The 26,450-nt window shown below is 36.6% G+C and overlaps 1 protein-coding gene across 1 annotated transcript; it reads left to right on the forward strand.

The window, feature by feature from the left end:
- Positions 1–277: 277 nt before the first annotated feature.
- Positions 278–3,590, forward strand: LOC115674224 (uncharacterized). The gene is made up of 4 exons (XM_030596568.2): positions 278–440; positions 545–622; positions 861–959; positions 3,346–3,590. The coding sequence occupies exons 1-4, from the start codon at positions 438–440 to the stop codon at positions 3,421–3,423; spliced, it is 258 nt and encodes an 85-aa protein (XP_030452428.1). The 5' UTR covers positions 278–437; the 3' UTR covers positions 3,424–3,590.
- The last annotated feature ends 22,860 nt before the right edge of the window (positions 3,591–26,450 follow it).

Raw genomic sequence — 26,450 nt, forward strand, 5'->3', positions numbered from 1 at the left:
TTTGTTTATAATAAGGCTAAATTCTTTGAAAAAAGAACAGCCGTGTCATGCCCCTATTCTTATTGAGTTAGAGGTAAGACAGTTAATGGTAGGGGACATCGATATGAAAACATCAAGCGACTAATATGGCAAAATTAAGATAGTGAGGGGGGCAAGTTGCAACCATCCTTATAAAAACCCTAGAGGCAAAGTCGTTTATGCTCAAGTCCGGATCTGGATCCACCGATTACGAGCACTTGACCCGAAAACCCGCCCGACGCAACCCAGGCGTACGGTTGTATCCTCGGCTCGAGAAGTCTCGTTCCCCGTCGTCTTCAACTTCTTGCGGTCGTTACCTTGAACGCTCCGACAGGAAACGATAGTGATTCGACCACCGCCGGGAACAGAGTAAATCGCCGCAAATCTCATCCCTCCTCGAACGCGCGATCCGATCCAACATGGTGAATCCTCCGAAACCCTCGAAACTTTCCGCCATCATCTTTCATCGATGGCGAATTCGTCGAGGTTTTTTTTCCCCTAACCTCGTGTGGAATTGTCGGATCAGGTTTGCTTGGCGTGCTTGTTGCCTCTCTTCCTCGTCCCCATCGTGAACTTACTGCCCCTCCTCCTCGACATCATCATGGTAAGACGATCCTGCCGCTCGCGTCGTTTCCTCGTTTGTCTAATTCGCCGTTTTCCTGTGGATTTCTTGGGTTTCTTTTCGTTGGGTGATTGTTGGGTCGGATTCGTGATCGAAGCATTGTGTTGGGACGATCGTGGTGCTGGGCATTTGCCCTTTTGTGCGGCTTTCGTGGGCTTCGCGTCGAATTTGGTTTCGCGAGCTCTGTGATGTGAAAATTCTAAATGGTGAAAATTCGCAGGCGAGAGTATACGCCCTTTTCGGGTGGGAGTACAGGAAGCCTGTGAGGACTCCTCCAGCATGTCCATATAAGCCAACAGCACCCATAAAGGATGGCAAAGTAAGTTATTGGATATAAAATTGTGGTTTTTGTTCTCTGCTTACATGCGAATCACTTTGAAGTGTGTTGTGAGTTTGGTTTCGATCCTGGAGTATTTGCGAATTCGTAGTCCATATAACTCATGTAGGAATCTGTGTACTACGGTATTGGTTGTAATGGGAAAACTTTTAAAATTGAGGCGAAGATTGTTTCCTTGAATCACCTATTTTGGTCAGGCGCATAGAATAGACTGTTGGCTGCATAGCTGAGCACGGGGTATGATGTGCGCTAAGGGTTTTCTTTTCCCCTTCTTTTAACTTTGCCAATAATTTGGACCTATAGGATAAAGAATAGCTCGTTACAATTGGAGATGGAACATTGGGGCTTTTTCTTTGTTGGAAGAAGTCGGACTGAAGTTCATTGTTGGTTTATCTAATCAATGTTCTTTCTTTGCGCTTTTTGTAAAAATTGGTCCCTATTGTGCAAGTTAAGTTGCACACAAATGCTAGCAGATAAAGAGCGACATGATTTGGTCCTTCCCTCAAAATTTAGTGGAAAGATTAATGGTACTTGAAGATTGGAGCTCACCTCCAATTTGATCGTGAAAATCAAGCATGACAGATTTTCTTGCATGTTCATCAAATGCTTGTCAGGAAAAAGTATGTGGATCAAGTCTCCTTAGCATTTTGTCACTTTCTTGAGAATGAATATTGGTACTTAGATGGTGCTGGAATATACTTACTGTTGCTTTATTGGGAAACAGTTAATTTATCCCTGCAATATTGTTGATGTACATCAAACTAAGTATATCTGCTTGTCAGGAAAGTACATTAAACAGTTAATTTATCCCCGCTGTTATCGAGTCACGGAACTCTGTATTTTATCTGAACAACTGCTCTAAAGGAGACAATGGGGTTTTACTTCTGTATAGTCAATAATGATCTTAGAATACTTAGGTGAAAAAAATTGGACCTCTGAGAACAAAACTGTGTTTACTTCCAAGAGCTTATTTCCTCTGTGCACGAAAGTAAAGTGTAGAAGTGTATCATGGGTTCTAATTTGAGGACATTTCAGTGTCTGGTGACTTCAACTGAACTGGCTCCATGGTACATCTTATTTCACATCTTATCCTCAGATTTAGCATTGTTGCTTCTTTATCTAAATGTTTCGTTTACTTGCAGTTACCGTTTATCAACACCACGGTCACTTCATATTCCTTGACTAAATGTTGATGGTTATGAAGCTGCTTCTTATTTGGTTTTTGATGGTCTATGCTGCTGGAACCTCACCTTTTTTAATAATCATAATACAACCTATTAACACGTATACAATTCCAGAAATTTCTTTGAAGAATGGCTGTGCTTATAGAAGTATGTACTTAAATATATGGGCTCCCATGCTCCTATCGTTGACATTGTGTAGTTAATGACTTCTGTAATCCTTAATCCATAGTTCTGGCCTTTAATCTGATAGGGTTATTTATTTGGTTGGGGGAATAATAAATGGCTTGCAATGGGCATTTTTGAATGCTCTCTGTTTCTCTCTCATTGATTCTTATTTTATTGTCTCTACTTTGTCACGACCTCCAGGAGAAGGTTTGGTTGGAAATCTTTTATCTTTCTTTTCAAGTCTTGTCATGAATGGTTGTTTCATGGGTGTTTAATAAACTTTACTTTGCTGAAGGGTTATTGTATTTTCAATTACTCCCTTTGCGCGTAATCAAAACCAAGGAATGGTGGTCAGAAATATTTCATTGGGAATGCAGTTTGTGCTTTTGGATTTGCCTTCTTCCTGTGAACCCAAAAATGAAACCTGCTAGGTGTATTTTGTTGTCTCTCTTATGTAGATGGAACACCTTCATGAGCCTGAGCTTTGTTCGTGCACAAAATGTTTGATTCATTGATCATGGTATTTCTATACATGTCCTCCTTTCATGCTTGTGCAAGCAAAACTACCAAAGAGCTGAGCAGCTGCGTTTGAGTCTTCATCTTTCGTTGGGTGGATCTGGGCCTGTATCAATGCAGTAGATCAGTTATCCTATTTAGGGATATTGCGGAGGGCTTTGAAAAAATCAAATCATAGCAGACAATAGTAAACGGGTTGATGTCACAAGTGCTACTAAGCACCTGAAAGAAGGGGCATTGAATCTGTTTTTAATGCATCATGTTTATTGTTGCCATGAATTTTGGTGCTTTCATCACTGGGTAATCCATAAATGCTAGTGCAGTTTGTAATCTTTGTGCCAGATTTGTAATCAAGTTGTAAACATAGGTCAGTGAATAGTGATATCCTCCGGGGAATGAGGTGTAGCAGATATCTATAATGCCTCTGGACTTGCTTCCTTTTTCTTATTCACATCTCTTTCTCTAGAGCCTTTCCGAGTTTTTCATATTTATTCACCTGGCAGGTAGGGGAAGGAGATGCACCGGGTGTTCCTGAGTCAACCGGAAAACCGCCGGAAGTGGCGGACAAGAAGGACGACTGATGTTAGCTTGATTGAGAAGCAAAGGAAAGGAAGAAGAGGAAGAAGAAGAAGACACTGCATTATCTTAAAACTTTTGTCCATTCAAGAAATCCGGTCTGTGAGCTCGTGAAAAACATGGACACCGAGAGATTGTTGGTAAATAAATGAAAGATTCACTTAGGTCGAAAGTGATGTTTTCGTATGATCTTTGCAATTGAAATTAGTTTCTCTAACATGGTCGTCGCCATTGCCGGCCGGAACCTTTCATCTGGTAATAGGCATGTTGGACTTTCCAAATGGTTTGGGTCCCCCCAACGGACAGGTCCAGTGAGAAGAGGCCCTCGAGCCCAAGACATGATCTAGCAAGAAAACTAGATCTGCTGTACCAGAATACAAGTTGCTACAAGACATGATCTAGCAATAATTCTCAAATTATTACGTCCACAATTTTTGGAAACTAAAAAGCAGTTGGTGGAAGCAAAGAAAATACCCACTCGGACATGTATTTTGGCGCATATGGCTGGCCTTGGATACTTTCCACACAAAAATCATCTTTTATTTTCTGTAAAGAAATGGCAAGCCACTCGTTCAAAACAACGTGGTACTTTTGCTACCTACCGAGGGAAAGGGAGAATCTCCGGCATGGATCCGGTGGGGGCCTCTGCCTTTTGGCGTGCTTGGAAACTCTTTGATCTAGGGAGTAAATTGGGACGAAAGTGACACGAAGTGATGGTAGAAAGTCGTGTAAAATGGTGAGCAAGAACCCCGAAAGTGGGGTCTTTCGGGCACAAAGAGAACCGGCCAGATTATTAAAAAAGGGATTTTGCACGATTGACCAAGAAGATTAGCAAGACATCCACATCGGAGGTGGGCCCCTTCGGTTACGCGACATTGTTTAAGGAGAAGGATTCAAAATGCTGATCGTTATGCTGTTGTGCTTTATCATTGGAGAAAAAGGGGTTGGTCTTCTTGCTTTTAGGTTGGTTCTGTGGTTTTCTTTAATCCTCCAATATGCACAAACAAATGGCAGAAATTGTTAGTGTTTCCCACAAGCATGCCTTGTGCACCGGGGGCAAGAACTTCGCTTATCATCTAAACCCCTATTGGCTTTGCCCAGACCCACGATCTTCCTGGCCAGATTCTCAGCCAAAGAGAAGAAAACAAATAGGCGAAATCTGAAGGAAAGCATTCGGCTTCTGTCCGTAGGACAAGAATACCATGACTTTTCGAACGGTCCTAAGAAATTCGCGAGTTTTTTACTCGAAAGATGGAAATACCTACCGTTGAATATCCTGTCCAAGCAAACCGATACCGGCGACGTGGCTGAAAATGGCGTTTAGAGAAATAGATTGGTAGAGAAATGAGCCGTAGTGATCTCTGGGAACGCACTTGAAGCGGCTTAGTCACAATAAAGAGGAATCCGAAGCAACAACGTTTTAGGGATTGGCATTGTCCGGCTTTCATCGATGTGTCCACGGCATCCTTTGAGACCGATGTATCTTTTGTATAGGTTAGCACTGTCACCCGCGTCATTATGTGTTACACCAACTTGCATGGACAAAAACTTTATGATCGATTCATTTATCCTTCATATAAAAAATTAATAAGCTTATGGATCATTTGAAATATCGGGTATATGTAAGTTTGTGGGTGTTTTGAATTGTCAATTATTTACTTGGATTTACACATCTACGTTTTTTACTTAATTGTTTTTGCAATTGACATATATCGTCGTATCAAACTTTATCCTAGGTGTCGTGTAGTCGAGATAATATAAGGCCATTCAGGTTAAGAGATGCATATTTATCTTAGCTTAGCTCTATAAGTCTGTTTTCCGAATCTATTCACCTCCATCCAATTCATTAGTAACCCACCAACTCCAATTCAATTTAAGGGAAAAACGAACTTTTTCAAACCAAATATTCCACGAGTCAAATTAATGACGGGTTAGGCCACCACCGCCTCTCTGATAGCTACCCGCGGGGCCCACAATCCTTCCCCCCCAAGAAGATCGTGGACGAATCGGTCCACGTGTCGAACCGGGGTTAGCCCGCAGGATTTTTCATTATTAGAATCTATCAAAAAGTCCACATTTCATCGATTAATCAAATGGACACAAGAAAAACCATCTTGTGGGCGGAGTTCGAATTTCAAATTCCCGACTCGACATTTGTTTGGGAATCTGAATTTACCTATTTTAAAATCGTTTTTTTTTTTTGAAAAAAAATGGCTAGAAATTGCTTCCCTCCTTCCCTCAACTCAAGGAATAATGAATAATTGTTTAATTTATGTCATTATCTTGGATGACACCACGTGAAGCCTACCCAACAAAAAAATTAATAATAAAAAATATGTGCATAGTGCTGTCTAAGTGGCATCTGACTTGGACCCTGATGATGATGTCTTGCATCCGGAAGCCAATGAGTCGAAGTCGTTCTTCTTTCTCAGCCAAAGTACCAAAGATCAAAAAAAGCATCCATTATAAAAACTTGGTAAAATTCAGTTCAAAATATTTAAATCTCTTGAGAAGTTGCGTATGCTTATGGCAAAAACTTTATGCGCATGGTCCAATCCAATAGAAAAGGCATGTACCTGTCTTTGCTAATGCTTTCCTTCCACGGCATAAAGAGTACTATATCTTGTTGTTGTCGATACTCCGTTCACCATTACTAAAGTGTTGGCTTAAATGGTAAGAGAGCTTGCTTCTCTATAGCCTTGTTCGGAGCACTCAACGAGTGAAATACTGAATGTGCCGGGCCGATGTGGGGGAGTGTGCCCTTAAGATCATTTTCGGGAGGCGGATTAGTTGAAGTGAGTAAAAACCTTACCCAAACATGACGTTCTCACTGAAATAGCATATCCGCTACAAATAAATAGAATTATTCCATCCATTGGCACATCGGCACATTGACAATTTAACGGCATCGGTGGACGACAATGATGACAAAGGCCAAAATTGTCTCGTCCACATGAGCAAGTGCCTTTTCATACAAGACTTACAAGAATTTCATCAAAAGCATAAGTGTCTCTGATATGTTCGTGGGCAAGTGATTCCAAAAAATGAGGATTTGAGAGGTTAAGTGTGTGGATCGGTGTGTGGAGTGACAATGGGACGATGGATAAAGGACGAAGGATATGGAGGGTTCACCACCGATACTTGAAGGCACAGGCCACCAACAAATGATAAAGAACCGAGATAGATGGCAGCTCACCACCAAGGCGTAAAGGATTTCTCTACCAGCAAAGGATAAAAAACTTTTTGATTTACCAGCAACGACGTTGGATAAAGAATCGGATAAATAATTCAACTCATGTAGAGGAATTCTCATATATTTATCAAAATCTGCATTACAATGGAGAATTCTCCTCTTTTTATAAAAGGACTAAGACATAGGAAATAGATAAACATTAAAGAGACACGAGGACTCCCTAAATATTAAAAGCATGAGAACTATAAATCATTTAAAGACCTAGTAACTCGAAAATGCATTAATGACATTGAGATTTGAAAATTTGACTCTTCAGCCTTTTAATTCATCTTCCAAAATTCTCCACCTTTGTCTTGACCAGAAAATAATCATCTTACGAAATCAACAAATATCAAAGGAAATTGCTTGGGACAGCCTCGCATCGATATTGGCAACTAATAATGTAATTCGATAACTTAATATTTGAACAGGAAGGAAGGATCGATAATTCCTCAATCGGTAACCTGGTCAATAGTCTTCTTTTCGACAACTTCATTCTCGACCTACCGAAGTAAGGTATGACCAAATTCTACCTTGGCTTGAATGGATATCAATTGTGTTGAATTTGTTGATGGAATTAAGTAAGACTCCCCGGATCAGTCTCGAAAGGTATTTGCGCTTTTTTCTTTCCAAGTACCAGTCTTTTTTTCTGAGAAAAGAAAAAGGGTCAGAACAAAATTTCCATGTAATTCATAAATTGCAATGCCATAGCGACACCCAATTTTCCACCAATCATTCATATTTTAGTTAGGGCTTAATACCATCAAAAATCATAAACTGGTACATCTGTGAAAATTTTACCCCAAACTAATTTTTTTGATTACGAAAAATCCCAATTGATACATCTGTGACAAATTTATCCAAAACTAATTTTTTGACTATCAAAAACCCCAAAGGAATACATTTATCTACTGTTAAATTGAATTAATACAATGAAAAACTATAAACCGATACACCTCTGTTAAAACCCCAAATCGATATACCCGTTAACTGCCATGTGTCATTAACTCAGAAATTTGATAGTAAAATTTAACGGAAACTAACGGAAAATAAAATTATCATAAAAGTATTAATTTGAGATTTTTGATGATAAAAAATTAATTTAATTTAAATTTATTATGAATATATCGATTTAGAGTTTTTTGTGATATTAATTTTTTTTAGTTATCAGCAGCACCGCACAGGTGAAGCTTATACCTTTTTCAAAAGTTGTTGGCGGCGGCTCCAACGAGGAAAAAAAAAACTTGAGGGCGACAAGACAAAAAAAAGCAAAGGATCTTTAATTTTTCCTGAGAAATTTCATCGTGGCCTCATTAAAGCACGGAGAGGGACAGCTAGAATCCCTCCGGCCACAAGACCAGATTGCTTCGACAACGAAGTCAGGTCAAAAGTCAACATTTGCTCTCTCTTCCTCTCTCTGAAAGGAATTGAAGTGTAGTTGGACTGGAAATGGAGACCTCAATCTGACTCAAAATCTCAGCAACGAACTACTTGTGGCATTCTATCTTAGGGCACGCAAACTATCCCCAACCAGTCATTTTCCTAGCCCGACATAATAAAAAATTTTAAAAAAATTAAAAAGGGAATTTTAGTCATTTTCCCACCTAGTTTTTGAATGATTTTGAGAAAAAGGATGGAGTTAGTATTACTAAAAACTCCAAACTGGTACATCTATAATAAATTTACCATAAACTATTTTTTTTACCACCAAAAATTCCAAACTGGTACATTTGTAATAAATTCACCCTCCGTTAAATTGAATTAATATCACGAAAAATCACAAACTCGTACATCTATGACGAACGGAGGGTAAAATCCTAAACTGATACGCCTGTAAATTACTACGTGTCATCCAATTTAATGCCAATTTAAATTCTCTTCGAGAGTAATATGAATTTTCAAGTATTCTATTGTTATCTACGGATCTACCACTTTATTTTACACATGCTAACTTGCGTGTGCTTTTATGTTAGTGAATTGAAAATTACAATAACCCCTCCATCTTCTCTCTATCAATACAAAAGGAAAGGATATAGTTATTGATTTTCTTTGCTTTGCTTTCGTTTCTTCCATTTACCTCCGACTACATTTTTTTTTGTTGGATTTCTACTTTGGGCTTCCAACTTATCTGTGTGCAAATTACCTCAAGACTTCAGAACTCGAAGTGCTAGTTCAATATCTCATAAGACTAATTCATCGGCGCAATACCTCAACATAAACGATGTGAGATCAGAGATATTTATGACACCAAAAACCCTCACGTATTAAACATTGATACCGCTACATGTTGCCTTACACATGTTTGCCACCAAGACAATTTTGGCCCGTGCAAATCGCAGTTCATCTTTGTCCGCACTACTTTAAAACGCATCATTCGAGATCGTCGGAACTCTTTTGCCACTGTACTTGCTCGGTGGGTAATAGGAGATGAAAGACATATCCGACGCCCCGATCATATAAAGCATATCATTATTTAGGGAAAAAAGAAGAGAGAAATTCAAAGAGAGAACCTATTGGAACCAATAACAGAACCTGATAAACACTTTTCCCTACAGCTGAATAGGAGCTTAGATTTCATACATAGAGCCACGTTGAGGTTAGGGACTTGATGAGTAAAATTATCATAAGAATGACAAAAAACATCAATACCTAATACCCCACAAAGAGAACCACTAAGAAAAAGGCAAGGCCTCCTATGCTGTCATGCGATGGCGTCACTGGAGGATCAGCATCCTCAAAATGGACATATTTTAAATGTGGGTGGGGGAGAAACCCAACTTGGTATCCAATCCAACTGGTTGAGTTGTCTCCATCTTTTGCCTCCTATTTCCAAAGTGGACACCGAACCCTCGACTAACACAATCTTTATACATATATTGCAAGTTGATTAGGGTCTCCATCACAAAGTTATAAAGATCTAGCCATTATTGTTGCTATCTTGACTCTCACCTCATAACTCCTAAGGCGAGGAAGATGCGTGGTACTTCTCTTTACCTCTAACGATGTTGCCCTTTCGTCGGACAAAAATAACTCCCATTCAGATCGTGCAATATTTTAAACCGAAACTATTTGTAGTTGAGATTCTTGGGGAGATGTGCGATTCTTCGATGCCGACCGCACATTCAAGCAGTGTTGCATTTTAAATATATGGACTATTGATCCTTTGATGTGTTTTTAGCATGTATGATAATATGTTTAGGAGTTATCACAACCTTTTTTGCACATATCTATAAATAGGAACTATAAATCCAACTAAGTGAAAATGCGGTATCCTGCAAATTTAGTTATGAATATTAAATAATTGTAAATGGATGTTAGGTTAAATTAATTATGGATATGAAAATAAAAAAGAAAGAAATATACTAAATTACTTATGTTTTGCAATTGTGAATATTATTAGTCCTTTTATTTACGAATTGGAACAACCTTTTAATATGTTCTAAAATATGAATATTGATTTTAATAATTACTGTTATTTTTGTAACTTTTATGTAGTTCTTTATCAATCGTTAACTATGGTGGACAATCATTTGATATAATTATATCGTGCTATAATAAAACTGTAATTGTTAATAAGTGCAACTATATTATAAATCCTTCATCAATTTTACTGAAGTTTTTATAACATTTCATTCTTGCAATACTTTTTCTCAGCAAACAAAAAAATCTTAATTCTATTTCATTCCTGTAATTTTACCTAGTTATCATTTCATTACATTTCTTATCCATTTCGTCCGATTTATCGTGCCAAACACTGCCTCATGTGTGTACATTTAAGCTTTCAAAAAAGAATTCATTTTTTTGGAGCATTTCGAGATCGAAGTCCCATCTAAACCGTTCAACTTAAGTTTCAATATAATAATTGAATTGTTGCATCCCCTTTTTTTGTCGTAACTTCTAACCTCATCTGAATTATATATTGTTATTTCACCTTCTTGTTCTTATCGATTTTGGAGGCATTAGACTGAGTTAAAATTGAAAGATTCTTTTTTTTCCTTACCATAAGGACAGAGCAACCAATAAACAATATGCATCAATTTTATTTAGCTTATTTAGCGCGAAACTCCATATGATCTTATACACACAAGCATGATCACAATAAATGTTATACGTAGATCAAAACCATAAATAACAATGATGATACGCACCAATAAATAGAAGGGTGAATACCATAAAAAAAAAATCTCAAATTATACCCATTATGACACAAATCCTTCATACTTTTTTTGTGTCGAGAAAAAACCTAAACTTATATATGTGTGACGTATATATCCTTTATTTCAGTTCCATCCATAGTATATTTGCCACACCGATATAAGTTCAGGGATTTTTATTGTTTGAGGTATTTGTGTTACAATTGGCAGGTTTGGGGCTTTCAGGGACCAAAATTTTTTTGGGTTTTTTGTGGTATTGACCCAAAATAGAAAGTGCATCGATTTCTTTTTAACATAACCTAATTCTTAAAAGAAAAAGAAAAAGAAAAAGAAGACAATATCAAGGACATGCTTATTTCAGTTTAAGTGAACGCAAGATAATAGTACCTTCTTCTTGTCAGATAAAATTTAAAATATTATTCAAGAATACATATGGAATTTACGGGTTAACATTTAGATTTTGCGAATATTTCAAGTACTTCGAATTTAAAAAAAGCTAAAGGTGCCCGATACGCAAGTTTTTGATTAAATAAAAAGCAAAGAAAAAAAGGGAAAAAAAAAAACTCATACAAACGGACAATGCTTTACCAATTTATGTTCTTGGCAACTGATAACGATGGTTACCAATTTCGCGGAACAAGAGTAACACTGACTTGAAGACCAGGACGACGGTCGGTCCGGCGTGAGTTGGACTGTAAATTTGTCAAAAAAGATCTCGGGAAAAAAATCGAAAATTAAAATTAAACTAATTTCGAAAGAAAGCGAGACGTTTCTTGAAGCATCGGCGAAGATGAGGGAGGGAGGGGGCCCATCGCCGGTACGAGACACGTGAGGGCGGCAGGAGACTGACAGGGTGTCCCGAGTCACGCACGAGTCACGAGCGCCGCTGGGGGGTGTTGGAACGCGATAACGATGTTGGGGGGGGCGGGGGTCAAACTCACGACATTTTAGCCTTCCAGGCTCTCCGCAAACGAGTCTTCAGCATCATCGACTCGGCGATTTCTCGTTCGCGGGAGAGATGGACACCGCCCTTTGTTGGGACTAGGCAGGGGACCGGGGAGAGTCCGGAACGAAGGTCCAAAATTGCTGGAACCCCGTCACTGCCACATCAGCAGCATCTTTGCGCGGCAGGTGCTTGTCATAAGGGGTACGGCTATTCGAAATCCTGAAATTTATAGCAAAAGTACAACCGAGTTTAAAAAATTATAAAAAACGCAATTAAATTTTAAAACTTGTCGAATTTGTACTATCGAGTCTTTTCATTAATACCGTCTAATTTAACTGATGGAAAATGCTGACGTTTTTTATTTATTTATTTATTATATTTTCTATCATACGTGGCGATGTCGTGGCTAAACCGATGCTGGTTTGGTCTATATCTGATTTTTAATAAAATTTTATTTAAATTAAATTAAAAAATAAGCTTTGTTTTTTTTTTTTTGAAAAAAGAAGTTCAAAATTGGTGGCGAGGGCCCTTGTCGCTGCAGCTCCACCATTACCAGGAAGGGCCGGCGATGTTGGGGAATGGTCGGTGAGGGTTGCTGGGCTCGCCGCCTGGTTTAACTCTCCTTTTTTTTTTCCTTTTCTTATTTTTAGCTTATTTTTTAATTTAATTTATTTAAATAAAATTTTGTATTAAAAATCATGTTTGAACTAAAATGACATTGTTTTAACATTTTTATTTCATGTTTTAGCCCCGTCATTGCAATGTATGAGAGAAAATAGTAAAAAAAGCCATGTCATCATTTTCCGTTAGTCAAGTTGAACGGAATTAATGGAAGGGCTTGATTGTGCCAATTTGACAAGTTTTAGGACTCAATTACACTTTAGAGACAAGTTTTAAAACTTTAGTGCGCATTTCCATAAAGATGATAATAATTTTTTTAAATTGATAATTAGATTGAGCATTTGAGAAATGTTACATAACAGGGAAATGCTGAGGTGCATTGAGTGTGTTTGTTTGAAGGGAAAATGAATAATTTTGAAAACATTTTTAAAAAAAAATCCCTTGTATCGCTTACGAAAATAAATGAATGAAAAATATTTTCATTGTCCACGAAAATATTTACACATAAATTGTTGTCAATAATGAAAATATTTTCATTAACTAATTATTTCAAACGATATAAGCGATCACTTTTAGAAAAATATTTTTTCAAATCATTAATTTTCCACAAAACAAACAGAAGAACCAAAACTTTTTCTAATGTAAAATAGATATCGGTTTTTGTTTTATCAAATTAATCTATGACATTTTATACATTATCTATATTGAATTTGTTTTTATCCTCACCATGAGAATTTAAGTGTTGTTTAGTCTTTTAATTTAATGATTGATTATGTTGGGATGCACAAAAAAAAAACCCCTATGCTTTAATTGGGGAGAGCTCTAGGAAAGAGAGCCCAAGTTTGAGTAACTCATCGTACCAAGTCTTCCATGTGAGCTTTCTCTAATGCCCCTCCCACATGCTGCTCCACACCCCACAAAATTTACAATGTCAGACTCCTCTAATATCACTCAAACATGCCTCACAATAATTTCCCTCACTTGCAAGTTTTCAGTGTTAGATACGCTCCCTTTTTGTCCAGATTTCCTTTTGCACCGACATGTCTCAACTTAATTCTCCACTTCATATCATGAAAACCAACAATCACCAACCTAAATCATATTGCTACCCAACTATTAGAATGGCCAATAAAAAAGTTTAAATTTTTGGATAAGACTTTCTTAATATGATATCAAAGACAGGTTATGTTTCGATTTATTTCGCATGTGCAGACATTCCACATATCGTCTCTCTTCATTTATCAATTTAAATATTCCATTTAAAGATATTTTAACATGGTGGTGATGGTGAGATGATGTGTGCACCGGTGAACTCTTTCAACGGGCCAAATCATGGCTTGGGCATTAGCGAGGAAGGAGGACTGTGTCAAGTGGCGCATCTTAAGCCACTGAGCCAATTCTCTGTTGGTCCCACTTTGCATCAAGAGGAGATTATCGAGGTGAGGCAATGGTTATCCGGATAGTTGCTTGATCGATTTGCCTAAAATCCCATCCAGGTTGTAAATGGAATCACGGACCCACGGGGAGTGGGCACTGCCATCTGGTTCATGTACTGCGGCTACGTTTCTACCCTTTTGATGAAGTCACCTTGAGATGTTACGTTCTATTAGAATGTCAATCGCAGGGAACCTACCACAGCCACGAGATGCATCGGTGCTAGAGGCCCCCCATCTCAGCATAATGAGGAAGAAGATCCAACGGGTGATATCACATCCACCTGGTCGGTCCATGGCGCCGTCTTCTTCATTTTATCTGAGCCGGAAGGAATGCAAACGGAGGACAATCGACTGCGATGGAACTTCGAGCCTCGTGGCCAGTGAGGTCAATGGGTGATTCGAGGGGTAGAAGGTAGTGGGTGGCGGGTGAAAGAGGGTGGAATTTACACGAGTGACAACAATACCCGCTATCCGTGTGGTCACTCTTTGTTGGAAAGGAACTGTTGTAAAAAACTGTGGAAAAAGATAAAAAAAAAAAAGAATTAATGCCTGAAGCGTTCAAGTACTGTCTTTAAGGATAATTTCGCTTTTCAAAGTACTAAAGTCAGTGCAACAATGACTGTCCACTTTGGATACAACATATTTTCCTCTTTACTTTGCACAGAATAATAGAGGGAACGGGAACAATAACAACGTTATATGCAAAATCCTACATATAAATGGAGGAAAAATAAGAGAATTTTCTTGTTGTAGGTATGTATTTTTTATTTTGATTTGGAGATTCTCTTTATAGGCAAAAGAAGAGGGTTAACAAATTTACTTTCTTTTCAAAACCTTTTGAAATATGTGGCGGCCATAATTTCCATTAGAGCCGTTATAAAACAATGGCTTTCAATATTTCAAAACCATTGAAATATCCAACAATCTCCCACATATTTCAAAAGGTTTTGAAACTAAAGTAAAAAATAAAAGATGGGTTAAACTCAATTGAATATAGCGCATCAGAACCGGTGCCTTTTTGGTTATGAATTAGACCTAGAAAGAATGACATATACTCTAGAGATTTTGCCAAAATTCTCATAGGAGCTGCCCCACTCCACACTTATATAGATGATTCCATCAAATGTATTTTACGGTTTAATACACCACCAATAAGGCTATGGAAATCATTAAGATCTTAACTCAACCTCTTTTTCATTGTAGTTTTGTACTATTCACACCTTAGGAGGACAATAAATTTTAATAGGGCATCACTCGATCACCAAGTGGCTTGTCATTACTCATATGAACCTAATTCATGCGATACCCAATCACATAGGTTGGGTTACCATAATTATTGATTTTTCTCAATAGAAGTCTCTTTCCCCTTGATGTATATAGTAAGAGGATAAGCCATATTCACTTTGACTTCATATAATCAATTGACATAATTCCATCTTCAAGCAGCTGCTTTACCACATCATGTCTCAACTGATTGTGTTTATTTTTACCATTGAAAGTTTTATTCTTTGCAAAGTTTATTACCGCTTGGCAATCATTATGCACAGACACAGAAGGTGTCGTTTCATTCCCAAAGGAATATCTGCTAAGAATTGTCCTAACCACTCAGCCTTATTGCCAAATCTAAAGTCTATATCTATCCTTCATATCTTTCTTTTTGGTCTACACTTTCTAGTCATTCAATCTTGCATTCACACACAAAAAATAGCACACTCAATTCCCATGCAACAATTTACACGGTAGCACATTTCACAAGATATACATACACATGTATGTAGCATCAATTGCACAATCATGCCAACATTTTCACTTGTTTCACACCTTCAATCCATATCTACATATTGTTCACTCTCAACATCTTCAGATTTTATACACTCACATCAAGGACATGCAAACATTGAACATGCACAAAAGGAATTATAATTTGCAATTCAGCCTATTAACACAAACGCATACATATTGAATACGCTAACGACACTCACGCAAAATACGTGTAGTTCCTCACTTTGATACACGCCCATAATTAACTCGTTCACAACAATTACACAAAATTATTGCAAATGAAATGACAACTAATCAAAGTCAAGTTATGGTATAATAGAATCACAATTATCAATATAAGCTTTGTTCCGGTGAGTATTGAGCTAGGTTCAATAAGTTTGAGCCAAATAATCGATGTAAAAGAAACAAGAACATGCCAGTTTCCTGTCATGGAGCCCACGACTAGTATTGAAGTGAACATTACTAAACCAATGAGACAAGTTCATTACATACCAATCCAAACTTGAACATATAAGATATGAACCAAGGCTCAGGGATTTTATCAAAAGATGATAGCATCTTGGCCAAGGAATTTAGATGCAATAATGACATAACAATTCATAGCCAATATATAACAGAAACAACACAGCACATTCAGATTCTTAAGATAGCCTAAGGTGAGATCAATTTTCACAACAACGGAATTAAGAGCTTTCGGCCTTTACCTTGCTAAGCAAGAGTATAAGGAATTCACCCTCATGAAGAGTAGTCGCTAATCATTGATCTGATCGATGAGATAGGTCGTTGAAGAGAATGATGTTGAGGATCGGAGCCAGCGAAGGAGGAACGCACAAGCTCTGAGCACTTTAAGCAAACTGACTAGAGAACGGGGCAAACAAAGCTTCTTCATGGCGGCGGAGCTAGTGGTGGTCAGGAAATCAGCAATGAAACGAAAGGCAAGGATTAAGAGGAAATGAGCCAGAGAGTGACTTTTGAATGCTAAAATAATCACTTGAGTTCCTTCCACCAATGCTCTATGTTCTTGCTCCCTCTCAACGCGTGTGCTCTGTGATGGCAGCGGCGGTAGTAGCGACGGCAATTTCAGCTTGGGAATCCATAAGGCAATTATCTTTAAGATTGTTGTAAAAATTGTTGAAAAAGATGAAATATAAGAACAAATGTTTTAGGTGTGCAAGCATTGTCTTAAGGAAATTTTGCCCCTTGCATGTGAAACTCGATGCGATAGGCTCTAGTAGTTATCCTCCAGGATACAACATATCTTCTTCTTTACTTCATACAAAATAATAAAGGGAATAGGAATAACAACATTATATGTAAAACTCAACAAATAAATGGAAATTAAAGAGAGAACTTTCTTACTTTTGGTATATTTTTATAGGAATAAGTGTACTCGAAATCCTGAAACTTGTTCAAATTAAGAACTTAGCAAATGCAGGTATTCAGTCCCCCGGCGATGCCTCTCTAAAGCCTTATGCTGCCGGGATCGACTTTTAGCATTCGGCTAAACCCTCATTCTAAAATATAAGGTCTTCTGGCTTCAATATCTGATGCACAAGATTCTCATAGAGGCAAGTGCAAAGCATACTATCAAGATATTGTGCTATCTTACCATTCTAAAATCTCTAATACCGGACAGGAATTTGAAGAGAAGAATGGAGAATTAGTTTTGCATGGTTTAGACACTCAAACACACGATTTTATTACTGAATGCTAGTCTTAGCCCACTCTATTACAAACCATGCCATTTATAGGCACAATAGAAAGAAAAGACAAGCAAAGTTAAATCATCGATGACACAAGCATATTGATGCCTAATAAAAACATATGGTTCAATCTAAGACGCCTATGACTTTCAACAATTACAACACTATGACTCATCCTAAAACACTTATTACAAAACTGTGACTCATCCTAAAACATTTATTACAACACGACTCATCATCGTGACCCATCAATATGATATTTATGACACGCGACTCATCCCAAACACCATTATGCTACATCATTAATATTCATCGTCTGATGATGGAGGGGATGAGCATCTTGTCCCCATCACCTTTTCTAAGCGGCCCATGACAGCTTCCCAACTGCACATTTTTCTTCTTTCTTTTATATTTTCCTCAGCAGGTTGCAAAAATCCAAATGGGAGGATCTCGAATACATATTCTTGTCACGACTTATTAGGAAGAGACTAATAAGAACTTGATGGAACATCATTAGATCTTAAAAGGATATCACTTGAATCTACTGGAATATTACTGAGAGATAAATGTGTTTCCAGCATGACAGGTTGGGGCTAGTTGTCCACATTTATCATTGATGAGGAGTCTCTAAGATTTAATAATAGTCCGTAATCAAAGGGATCCTGAGAAAATGGTCCACCCTATGGGTCTTGTGAATGAATCATCTTATCTAAACTCCGTTAAAGCAGCCTAAATCAGGGGTCTTATCTTCTAATAATCGCATGAATAATCCCATAGTACATCAATATTGTCGTCAGGCCAAACTCTTGGAGAAATGGTGTGATTATTCTCATAGAGTTTTCATTGGATTTCCATGTATCTCATGGATTGGCTCCAATACAACATGACAACATCTTATAAAGCCTGGCAGGGAATTCTTGAGCTTTGTAGGTTGTGACTCCTATATCCATCGGGTATCTGGAAAGATTGCTATGCTTGACAAATATCCATGGCCTGTAAAAGAGAATGATTGTGCGTAGTTTTGGATTTGGCCTGCATGCTCTTAGTTGTTTAGTGAAAAACACTTTCCATGCTCTTAAGGGTTAAAACAAATAAAGCATTTTCGCAAAATGGTGGTATTTTCCTCCATCACCGATTTTTCGGATTGCTTGGCTGATAATTCTTTGCATTTTTGTTGTTGGAAATTGAATGGAAAAAGTATGACAATTAAATTCATACCAATAAAATCATTTGAGTTCTTCCGAAAATTCGTCTTCTGGGGAGAAAGACAAATGATGAATGAATGGATAATCCGGATACGCGCCACTTGGTCAAAGATTCAGCCCACCATAATTCTTAAAGATCTTGTATTGATATTCCCATATGAGGTTTATGAGATTATCAAAAGGAGTTTTAGATTTGATCAAATCTAGAACTTCAAAAGGATACATCTTACTAGGAAGTCTAGGCTTCATGTCTTGTGTTCGAAATCCACCGGTCGGACTTCTGGAAACATGTATGAATAATGAAGAATCTTCTTTGGGCCTGGTAAGAAGATCTACAAGGACATTCTTATCTCCTTTAATATGCTTGGACTCAAAAGAGTATTTTGAAAACCATTCTATTCATTGGAGAAGTTGTGGAAGAGGCAATTGCTTCTATTTGAACTTCATTATACGATTAAAGGATGGCATATCCAATTTTAACAAAAAAATGACAACCAATAATATAGAATTCAAATTTCTTGATTCCATACTTAACGGCTAAACTTTCCTTAAAATTGGAGTTATAATGCATTTCAGCATCTGTGAACCTCCCACTTTTAAATTTACAAATACGCTTCTTGCCTTGAACTTCTTCTAAAAGAATAGCTGCCCAATATTTGTTTTTAGCATATGTTTGGAGGATCCCTTGGTCATCGAAAGGGATTTGCAATGGTGGCAAATCTTAAAGTTTCTCTTTGAGAGCCTTGACTGCGGTAGTCTGAGACTTTCTCGAAGGAGGAGGATCTTTCCCAAGCATTTTTTGAAGTGGATGCGTGAGCTTTGAAACTTTTGGCAGAAAGTCCCCTAAATAATTAACAATACCAAGAAATTGTTGTACTTGCTTAGGGGAAAGATTCTCATAAATTTCTAGCAAGATCAGCAAACTAGGCTAGTACAGTAAGATTCCTCGTCAGGACTAAATAAGAGGATATCATTAATATAAATTTGGGAACTAGCACTAATTGGCTGGAAAATCTTGCAAATGGCTTTTTAGAAGAGAGAATGTGCAGTTTTTAAACCAAAGGGAAGTACCTTCCATTGATAATTAGGTATACAGAATCCTGTTATGTGGTGATCTTCTAAATGGATTTTGAGTTGCCTTGCTTTGATATCAAACTTGGAATAGATCCTTGCATTCGTCAGGCATGAAAATAAGGCTTTTTTGTTTGGTGGAGGAAACTTGCTATCTTATAGAAGATGATTAAGAGGCTGGTAATTTATTACCAATATCTTTTTTCCTCTATTTAACTCAATTCTTTTATTGACATAGAATGCTTCGCATGCCCACTGAGAGTGAAAGGGCTCAATTAGTCTTTGTTGAATCAACTGATGGCATTCTTGACGAGCTAGAGCTACATCTTCACGATTCATCCCTGAATGAGTCACCTTTGTTGGATTGATATTTTCATTTTTCTTAAAAGGTAGTTTGACAAAAAACTTAGAATTCTACCACAACGAATTTGAGCATTTCTCTAGAAACTCTAAGTGAGTTTCTACGTAGGAATTAGCAACTGCTGTAAAATTGGTTCCACTTGGGCTAGCTGTAAGGAATACATCCTTTTGATGTCGACAAACTCCTTGAACTGGTCTTTAAAGCGTAAACCATTCGGAAGTATCCAGAGAGCATAGAGTTGGTTGAAAATATTTTATCCAACAATGAGGTCTCTGTTTGGATATGAGGAACCAATGATTGTAGTAGTAATGGAGCATGTAGGGAAAAAATGAATTTTTATGGGCTTACTCCTTACTTTTGTAGAGAATCCTACTCTAGATGCAGACTGTAAGTGTCTGATATGTGGTTCCCAAAATTTATTAGGAAGAATTTTATGATCAAGGATAGATGCATTGGTTCCAGTATAAATAAGTGCAATAACCTAGATAGGCATATCATACTTAGTGGGTGTAATGTGTATGGGTAGATATGGATCATGAGATGAGGTGATTTTGAAGCTGTCAAGGGTTTCAAGTTTGGATTGCTAGGGTTGGTTTCAATTGGTGGGTCTGTTGGCTCTGGAGAAAGTTATGTACTAAGGAAGTACAAATTATTAATGTCACTAGATGTTTCATCCTCACTGTCAAAAGTTTCAATAGCACAGATGGTATTCTCTGATGGTTTATCTTCAAGAGAAAAGATGGATTCGAGATCATCATTGTCAGGAGGAATACCTATTGTTTTCTCAAGCTTCTTGATCATTTTGATATACTTATTTTTCTTGGCTGCTTTGGGACACCTTTTAGCAAAATGCTCTTTTTGTCCGCAAATAAAGCATATGTTTCCTTTCTTCTTTCTCTTTGGAAACTTCGACTTGCGGAGAAATTTGTATCTCTTCTTCCTAGAAGATTTGAATTTAATCTTCTTGAAATGCTTCTTCTTTGTAGAGTAGTCACAATTATTATGTCCTTTTGGACATTTGATTTGCAACTCAGGCTTCTGGCAAGCTCTATCAAATTGGGCATTGGCTTGAAGATAGGACTTGATAATCTGCCTTTTTTGACACGAATCATTAATAGCCAAATAAACTTCTTGCTAGATTTCTCCAAGCGTAGCATCCAAAGTTCTTTTCCTTTTGATCTGAAAATTTCTTGCAATGGTTATGGCGAGATCTTTTGGAATAGACGTTGGGAAGACCGTCATCAAGGCCGGATTAGCTCCTATATCATAGAAGAGCTTCATCATTATTTTGAAGTGTCGATCCAGATCTTTTCTTTTATAGGAACATCATTTTATATCAAAGAATTCTTGTCGTTTCAATTTCTTCTAGTCATTGATATCACCAATAAAGATTTGGTGAGTCAAACTAAGAGCATGGTAGAAGTCTTCAAATGCCAGAAAATGATTCTGGTCATCTAGGGTAAGGCAGTTTGTGACGCCCCATAACGTCATGCGAGACATGTGTCTTTTCCAATTATTACTTAAAATTATTAAAACACGCGGAAGCATATTAAAGTATTCACACAATTCCCATACAAGTTTAATAAAATACATATGTATCTTTTTATAAACATTATCACCAGTTCTACAATACAACATTTAGCAAAAAACAAAATACATAATTTCTGGGAAGGGTCAGGGTCACTTAACTTCAGCATTATGCTACTACACCCAAAAGCTTGCATGTACACTAACGGACCATCAACTAAGGATCGATGACTTCACCCGACGACATGCCATCATCGCCAAACCCTGGAGGACCATCAAAGCCTCTAAGCGGTCCAACTAACTCACCCTCGACATTTACATACCAAGCGACATAACAATGAATTATATACTCTGGTAAACCCACGTCGACCCATAAAACGGTAGTACACCTAGTATAAACTACTGGTGATTCAGGTACAATAATATCTTCATAACTATAATCGAAAAACATGGGAGCTTCAAAACGCGGCGGTGTTGAGGGATCCATCCTACATATCTGAAAAATAAGGAGTGAACCGAGGCCCAGTAATTGAAATCTCTAAGTCTAAGGTAGTAGATTTACTCACCACTCAACTTGATATCAACAATAATTATAAGTTCAAGGCAGTACATAATACATGAATAAAGGTACTATCCTTCCTATCATGACGTGTCAGTGAAACAACAATAACATTGCATAAAATCAATCACTCATGTGCAAGCGGGTGGCATATTATATATCATGAATATCACATAACATCTCATCGATTCACGCATATGAACTCGCATTCGTCACTGGCCAGGACCATTTCGATTCATGAGGCATCTCGACTAACGAGGTATCGTCACCACCAACTCATGGGGAACGGAAATCATTCATACCCTTTGCCATACCTCGGCCCATTTATCACGGGTGTCCTCTTTATTAGTGAGGATAAATACACCACTGTACATCCGCGTGATTATGGTCTTTTTTGAATATCATAGCATGGCAAAGCCATATCATACCATGACTATAAGAGCCATGTTATCATAGGATTTCATATCATTTCAACCTTGTAGAGAACTGTTCCATACGGTAGAACATCTGGCTAACTCCAGAGTCTTATCTATAAACTCATACAAGGGAATTCACTCGGTGGCGAATAGGCTGTAGCAAAGGTCTTAATCACTTAACATCAAAGATATACATAATTAATTACAACCCAAAACATGTCACATATTTTCATAATTACAAACGCAAACTACAACATGTCAATTTATGTCATTTCACATAATATACAAGACAATCAATTAATTGTGCACCTTTCAACATGAGAACTTTCCTAAAATTTTCACCAAGCCAATATCAATTAGAGAAGAACTTTTGCAAGTTCTATAACATTTAAATACTACTACCCATAATTTAGTATCTCATTTAATTATTTTAAACCCCCTTGATTTAGCTCACTTTTACCACATATAAAAGAGATAAATTCCAAATTCTAAAAAAGATATTAACCTAGTAAATTTCTCATTTTATAACTTTACCCTTAATTTTCGATTTTTAAACCACAAAGCCATAATAATTAAAAAAAAACTATATGCTATTAATATGCTATTTAAAACACACAAATATTTTATTTACACTGTTGACTCCACATATTTTACAAAATTTTCAAAACTGCCCACTTTTAATTACTTAATACAAATTGCTCTAATTTTGCATAGTTAAACATATGACCTAATGAAGCAATTATCTCTAAAAAACTAACTTAACCACTTATCAAAATGAGGTCCCACATACTATGAACAGTCCCTAGAACTTCCAATTTTTATAGATTCGCCCCTCAACTTGGTAAAATTACAAATTTGCCCCTAAAGCTTATAAACTCATTTTTTTTCAACCGGTTTGATTTTCTTTAATTAATATTACTTAAAAACCCACTAAATGACACTAAAAATCATAATATAACACTGTCCACAGCAACTCTTCATTTTCTGTAAATTCTAAATTCTTCCTTACCATGACAAGAAAATACCAAAATACCCTTTTTATGCCTAATTTTACCATTTTCACACTTTTCCAACTCAAAATATAACAAAACCTCTTAGTAATCTCTCAAGGACCACCCAAGCATGTGAAAAACTTTTACTTCAAGCTCAACAATCACCAAAGTTAAACATACATCTGTTGAAACTTGCTCACACATAGCATAAGATCTAAACTAAATTACAAACAATCTATCAACCAAGATCAAGAGTACTGAATAAATCATTCTAGCTTAGTCCTTAGAGTTTTCACTTACCCAAAGTGAAATCTTCAACAAAGTAAGCCTCTAACCACCTTGAAATCAAAATAGATACTAAAAATTAACAAATCTTATTCTTGTGAAAATAACAAAGCATATTTGATAAAGAAAAAGGAAAGGAAAGTCCAACAATATACCTTGTCCAAGCTATATTGAACGTGAGCTTGAACTTTGATATTTTTCTTTTTAAAGAAAGCCAAAAAGAAAATTTGCTTGGGAAGGAGAAGGAGAAGAAGAAGAAGAAGAAGAAGGGGGTGGTGTTCGTGAAGAAGAAGAAGAAGAAATGCCCTTTTAGACTCTTATCTTTAAAATTTTTTACCATAATGAAAAGTATTTTGGGGTCACATTAATTGACTTGGGTTAGAAACTATAATAACAAATAACTATAGTTACTTTTAGATAATAACTTACTAGGGTTAAAATATAATAGGTCATGCATGATGTCATAAACTTAGGTTCCAAGTATTTCAATTAGGCATGTGACAAAATAGGGTGAGAATTAAGACATTTATTCACATTAATATAGTGACAAATGAGATAATTTAATTGAATAGAGGGAGATATTAAATTATTTTGGGTATATACTATACATTGCGGTAAATAAAAAGATAAATCGGTATTCGTTTGAAATGTCGGTAAATCAGAAAATTATTTTGAAACCGCTAAAATCATTAATAAAAAGTATAACGTAAAAGTAATACCTTAGCTCAATAAAATTTTTAATGTTTGGAAATCATTCGATATGTATTTTGGAACATATCGATCCCCGTTGGCAATTACTAAACTAATTTTATTACCTTAACAACTCTCACTACTTAATATCTTAAATATCATAAACTACGAAGAAAATTTCGGATGTCACATAGTTCCTCCAACTTCTTAGACTTCCATTAAATCCACTAACAAATTCGGATAGACTATCCCATTTTGATAGTTATTGGTTTAATGATTTAGTAGTCATCCAGGCATGAAATTCTTGTAGTTGATCTATCCACTTCGAACATGGAAGATCATCTAAAGTAAACCTACCCTTTGAAAAGGCCGTGTTTCTACTTTCTCCTTAAAACACATTAGACAAGCTCGGTTGGAACTATTCTGTGATTGACTCCATGTCATCATCTCCATCTGCCATCATTACTCCTTGTCATGAAAATGTAATTGAGTCCTAAAATTTTCAAAAAATACAATCAAATCCTAAAACTTGTCAAGTTAGTGTAATTAAGTCATTCCTTTAACTTCGTTCAATTTAACTAGTGGGAAACACTAACAAGTTTTAGGATTTGATTGTATCAACTTGACAAATTTTATACTTGATTGCACTTTTTGAAATTTTCAAGGCTCAATTGCATTTTCGTGATAAATTTTACTACTTTCAATGCACTTGTCCCATTTTTTTTTATAGTGATTGGGAAATTATGTTTATAGGCAAAAGGAGAGGGTTAGAAAGAAACAAATCAAATCAAATGTTACATAGCTGTTGCAAATTGATGGTTGTCATAATATCCATTAGAGCCGTTCCAAAATAATGGCTTTGAATAAATCAAAACCGTTGAAATATCCAACAAGAATCAACAATTCTCATTAGCAAATCGCACCGATCATGAGATTTCTTCCATAAGATGTTTCCATAAAATATTGATCAACATATTGAGGGCCCACCAATCAACCATTGGTTCGGGTACCAATTTCTTGAGATTAAATGTAGACCGTGCAGTCAACCAAAGAAGTTTAGCTGGGATATACTAGAGAAAAAGCAATAAAAGAAAAAAGAAGAAAATACCAAAATTCTATATAGTTCGGTGGGTAAAAGCCACTAAAAACCTCAAATTATGTTCATTGTGACACATTTACCCCAAACTTTTCTCGTGACACCAAAAATCCCAAACTTGTACCTGTGTGACATATGTACCCTCATCCGTCAAAGTTTCGTCAATGAGGATTATTAAAAATTTGCCTACATTGATGCCGAAAAAGTAAATGTTATTTACATGGCGCTCATGTGGCTTAAGTGAAATAAAAAAGCATTGTTTTGATTGTTTATCTGACGAAACCTTGATGGAAGGTAAATGTGTCAAAGAGGTACAAATTTTTGATTTTTCATGTCACGAAAAAGAGTTTAGGGTAAATGTGTCGTAGTAGATACAGTTTAGAGTTTTTTATGTCAGGAAAAAAAAATTCAAGGTAATTGTGTCACAGTGGCATAGTTTGAGGGGTTTTTGTGATTTTTTCCTTAGTTTGGTTGAACAATGCATTCATCCACGATGTGTGCAATCGTAAAAACTCCACTGTGAATTCAGAATGTTACAAGCACAATTGCACAATCTTTCAAGTATTTTTGAATCCTATATTGCACAATTTTCACAGAATTCTCACAAAAAGTATAATGACGGAGTTTATTAAAGTCCAAAACAATGTTGTTCCACACAAAACGCTGTTAACCATTTTGTGTTGGCGTAAAAATTAAATTGAAGATTAAAACATAAAAGGATAATCTAAAACAAAATGAAAATTTTAAATAAAAACGGGGAGGAGGGTCCCCTTCTTGTCCTCAACCTCCTTGCACATTTTCTTTTGGGTTAATTTAACGAAAAACCCCAAACTGATACATTTGTGATAAATTTACCTCAAATTAATTTTTTGATCACGAAAAGCCCCAAACTGATACACTTGTGGCAAATTTACCTTAAACTAATTTTTTTACCACGAAAAACCCTAAATTGGTAC

Source organism: Syzygium oleosum, unplaced genomic scaffold, assembly GCF_021117445.2.
Source record: "Syzygium oleosum isolate NSW1041296 unplaced genomic scaffold, Sole_v2.1 Sole_v2.12, whole genome shotgun sequence".
NCBI lineage: Eukaryota > Viridiplantae > Streptophyta > Magnoliopsida > Myrtales > Myrtaceae > Syzygium > Syzygium oleosum.

Coding starts and splice junctions, on each gene's coding strand:
- LOC115674224 (XM_030596568.2), top strand. Junction 623..860: donor TCCTCCTCGACATCATCATG/GTAAGACGATCC, acceptor GAAAATTCGCAG/GCGAGAGTATACGCCCTTTT. Junction 960..3,345: donor CACCCATAAAGGATGGCAAA/GTAAGTTATTGG, acceptor TTCACCTGGCAG/GTAGGGGAAGGAGATGCACC.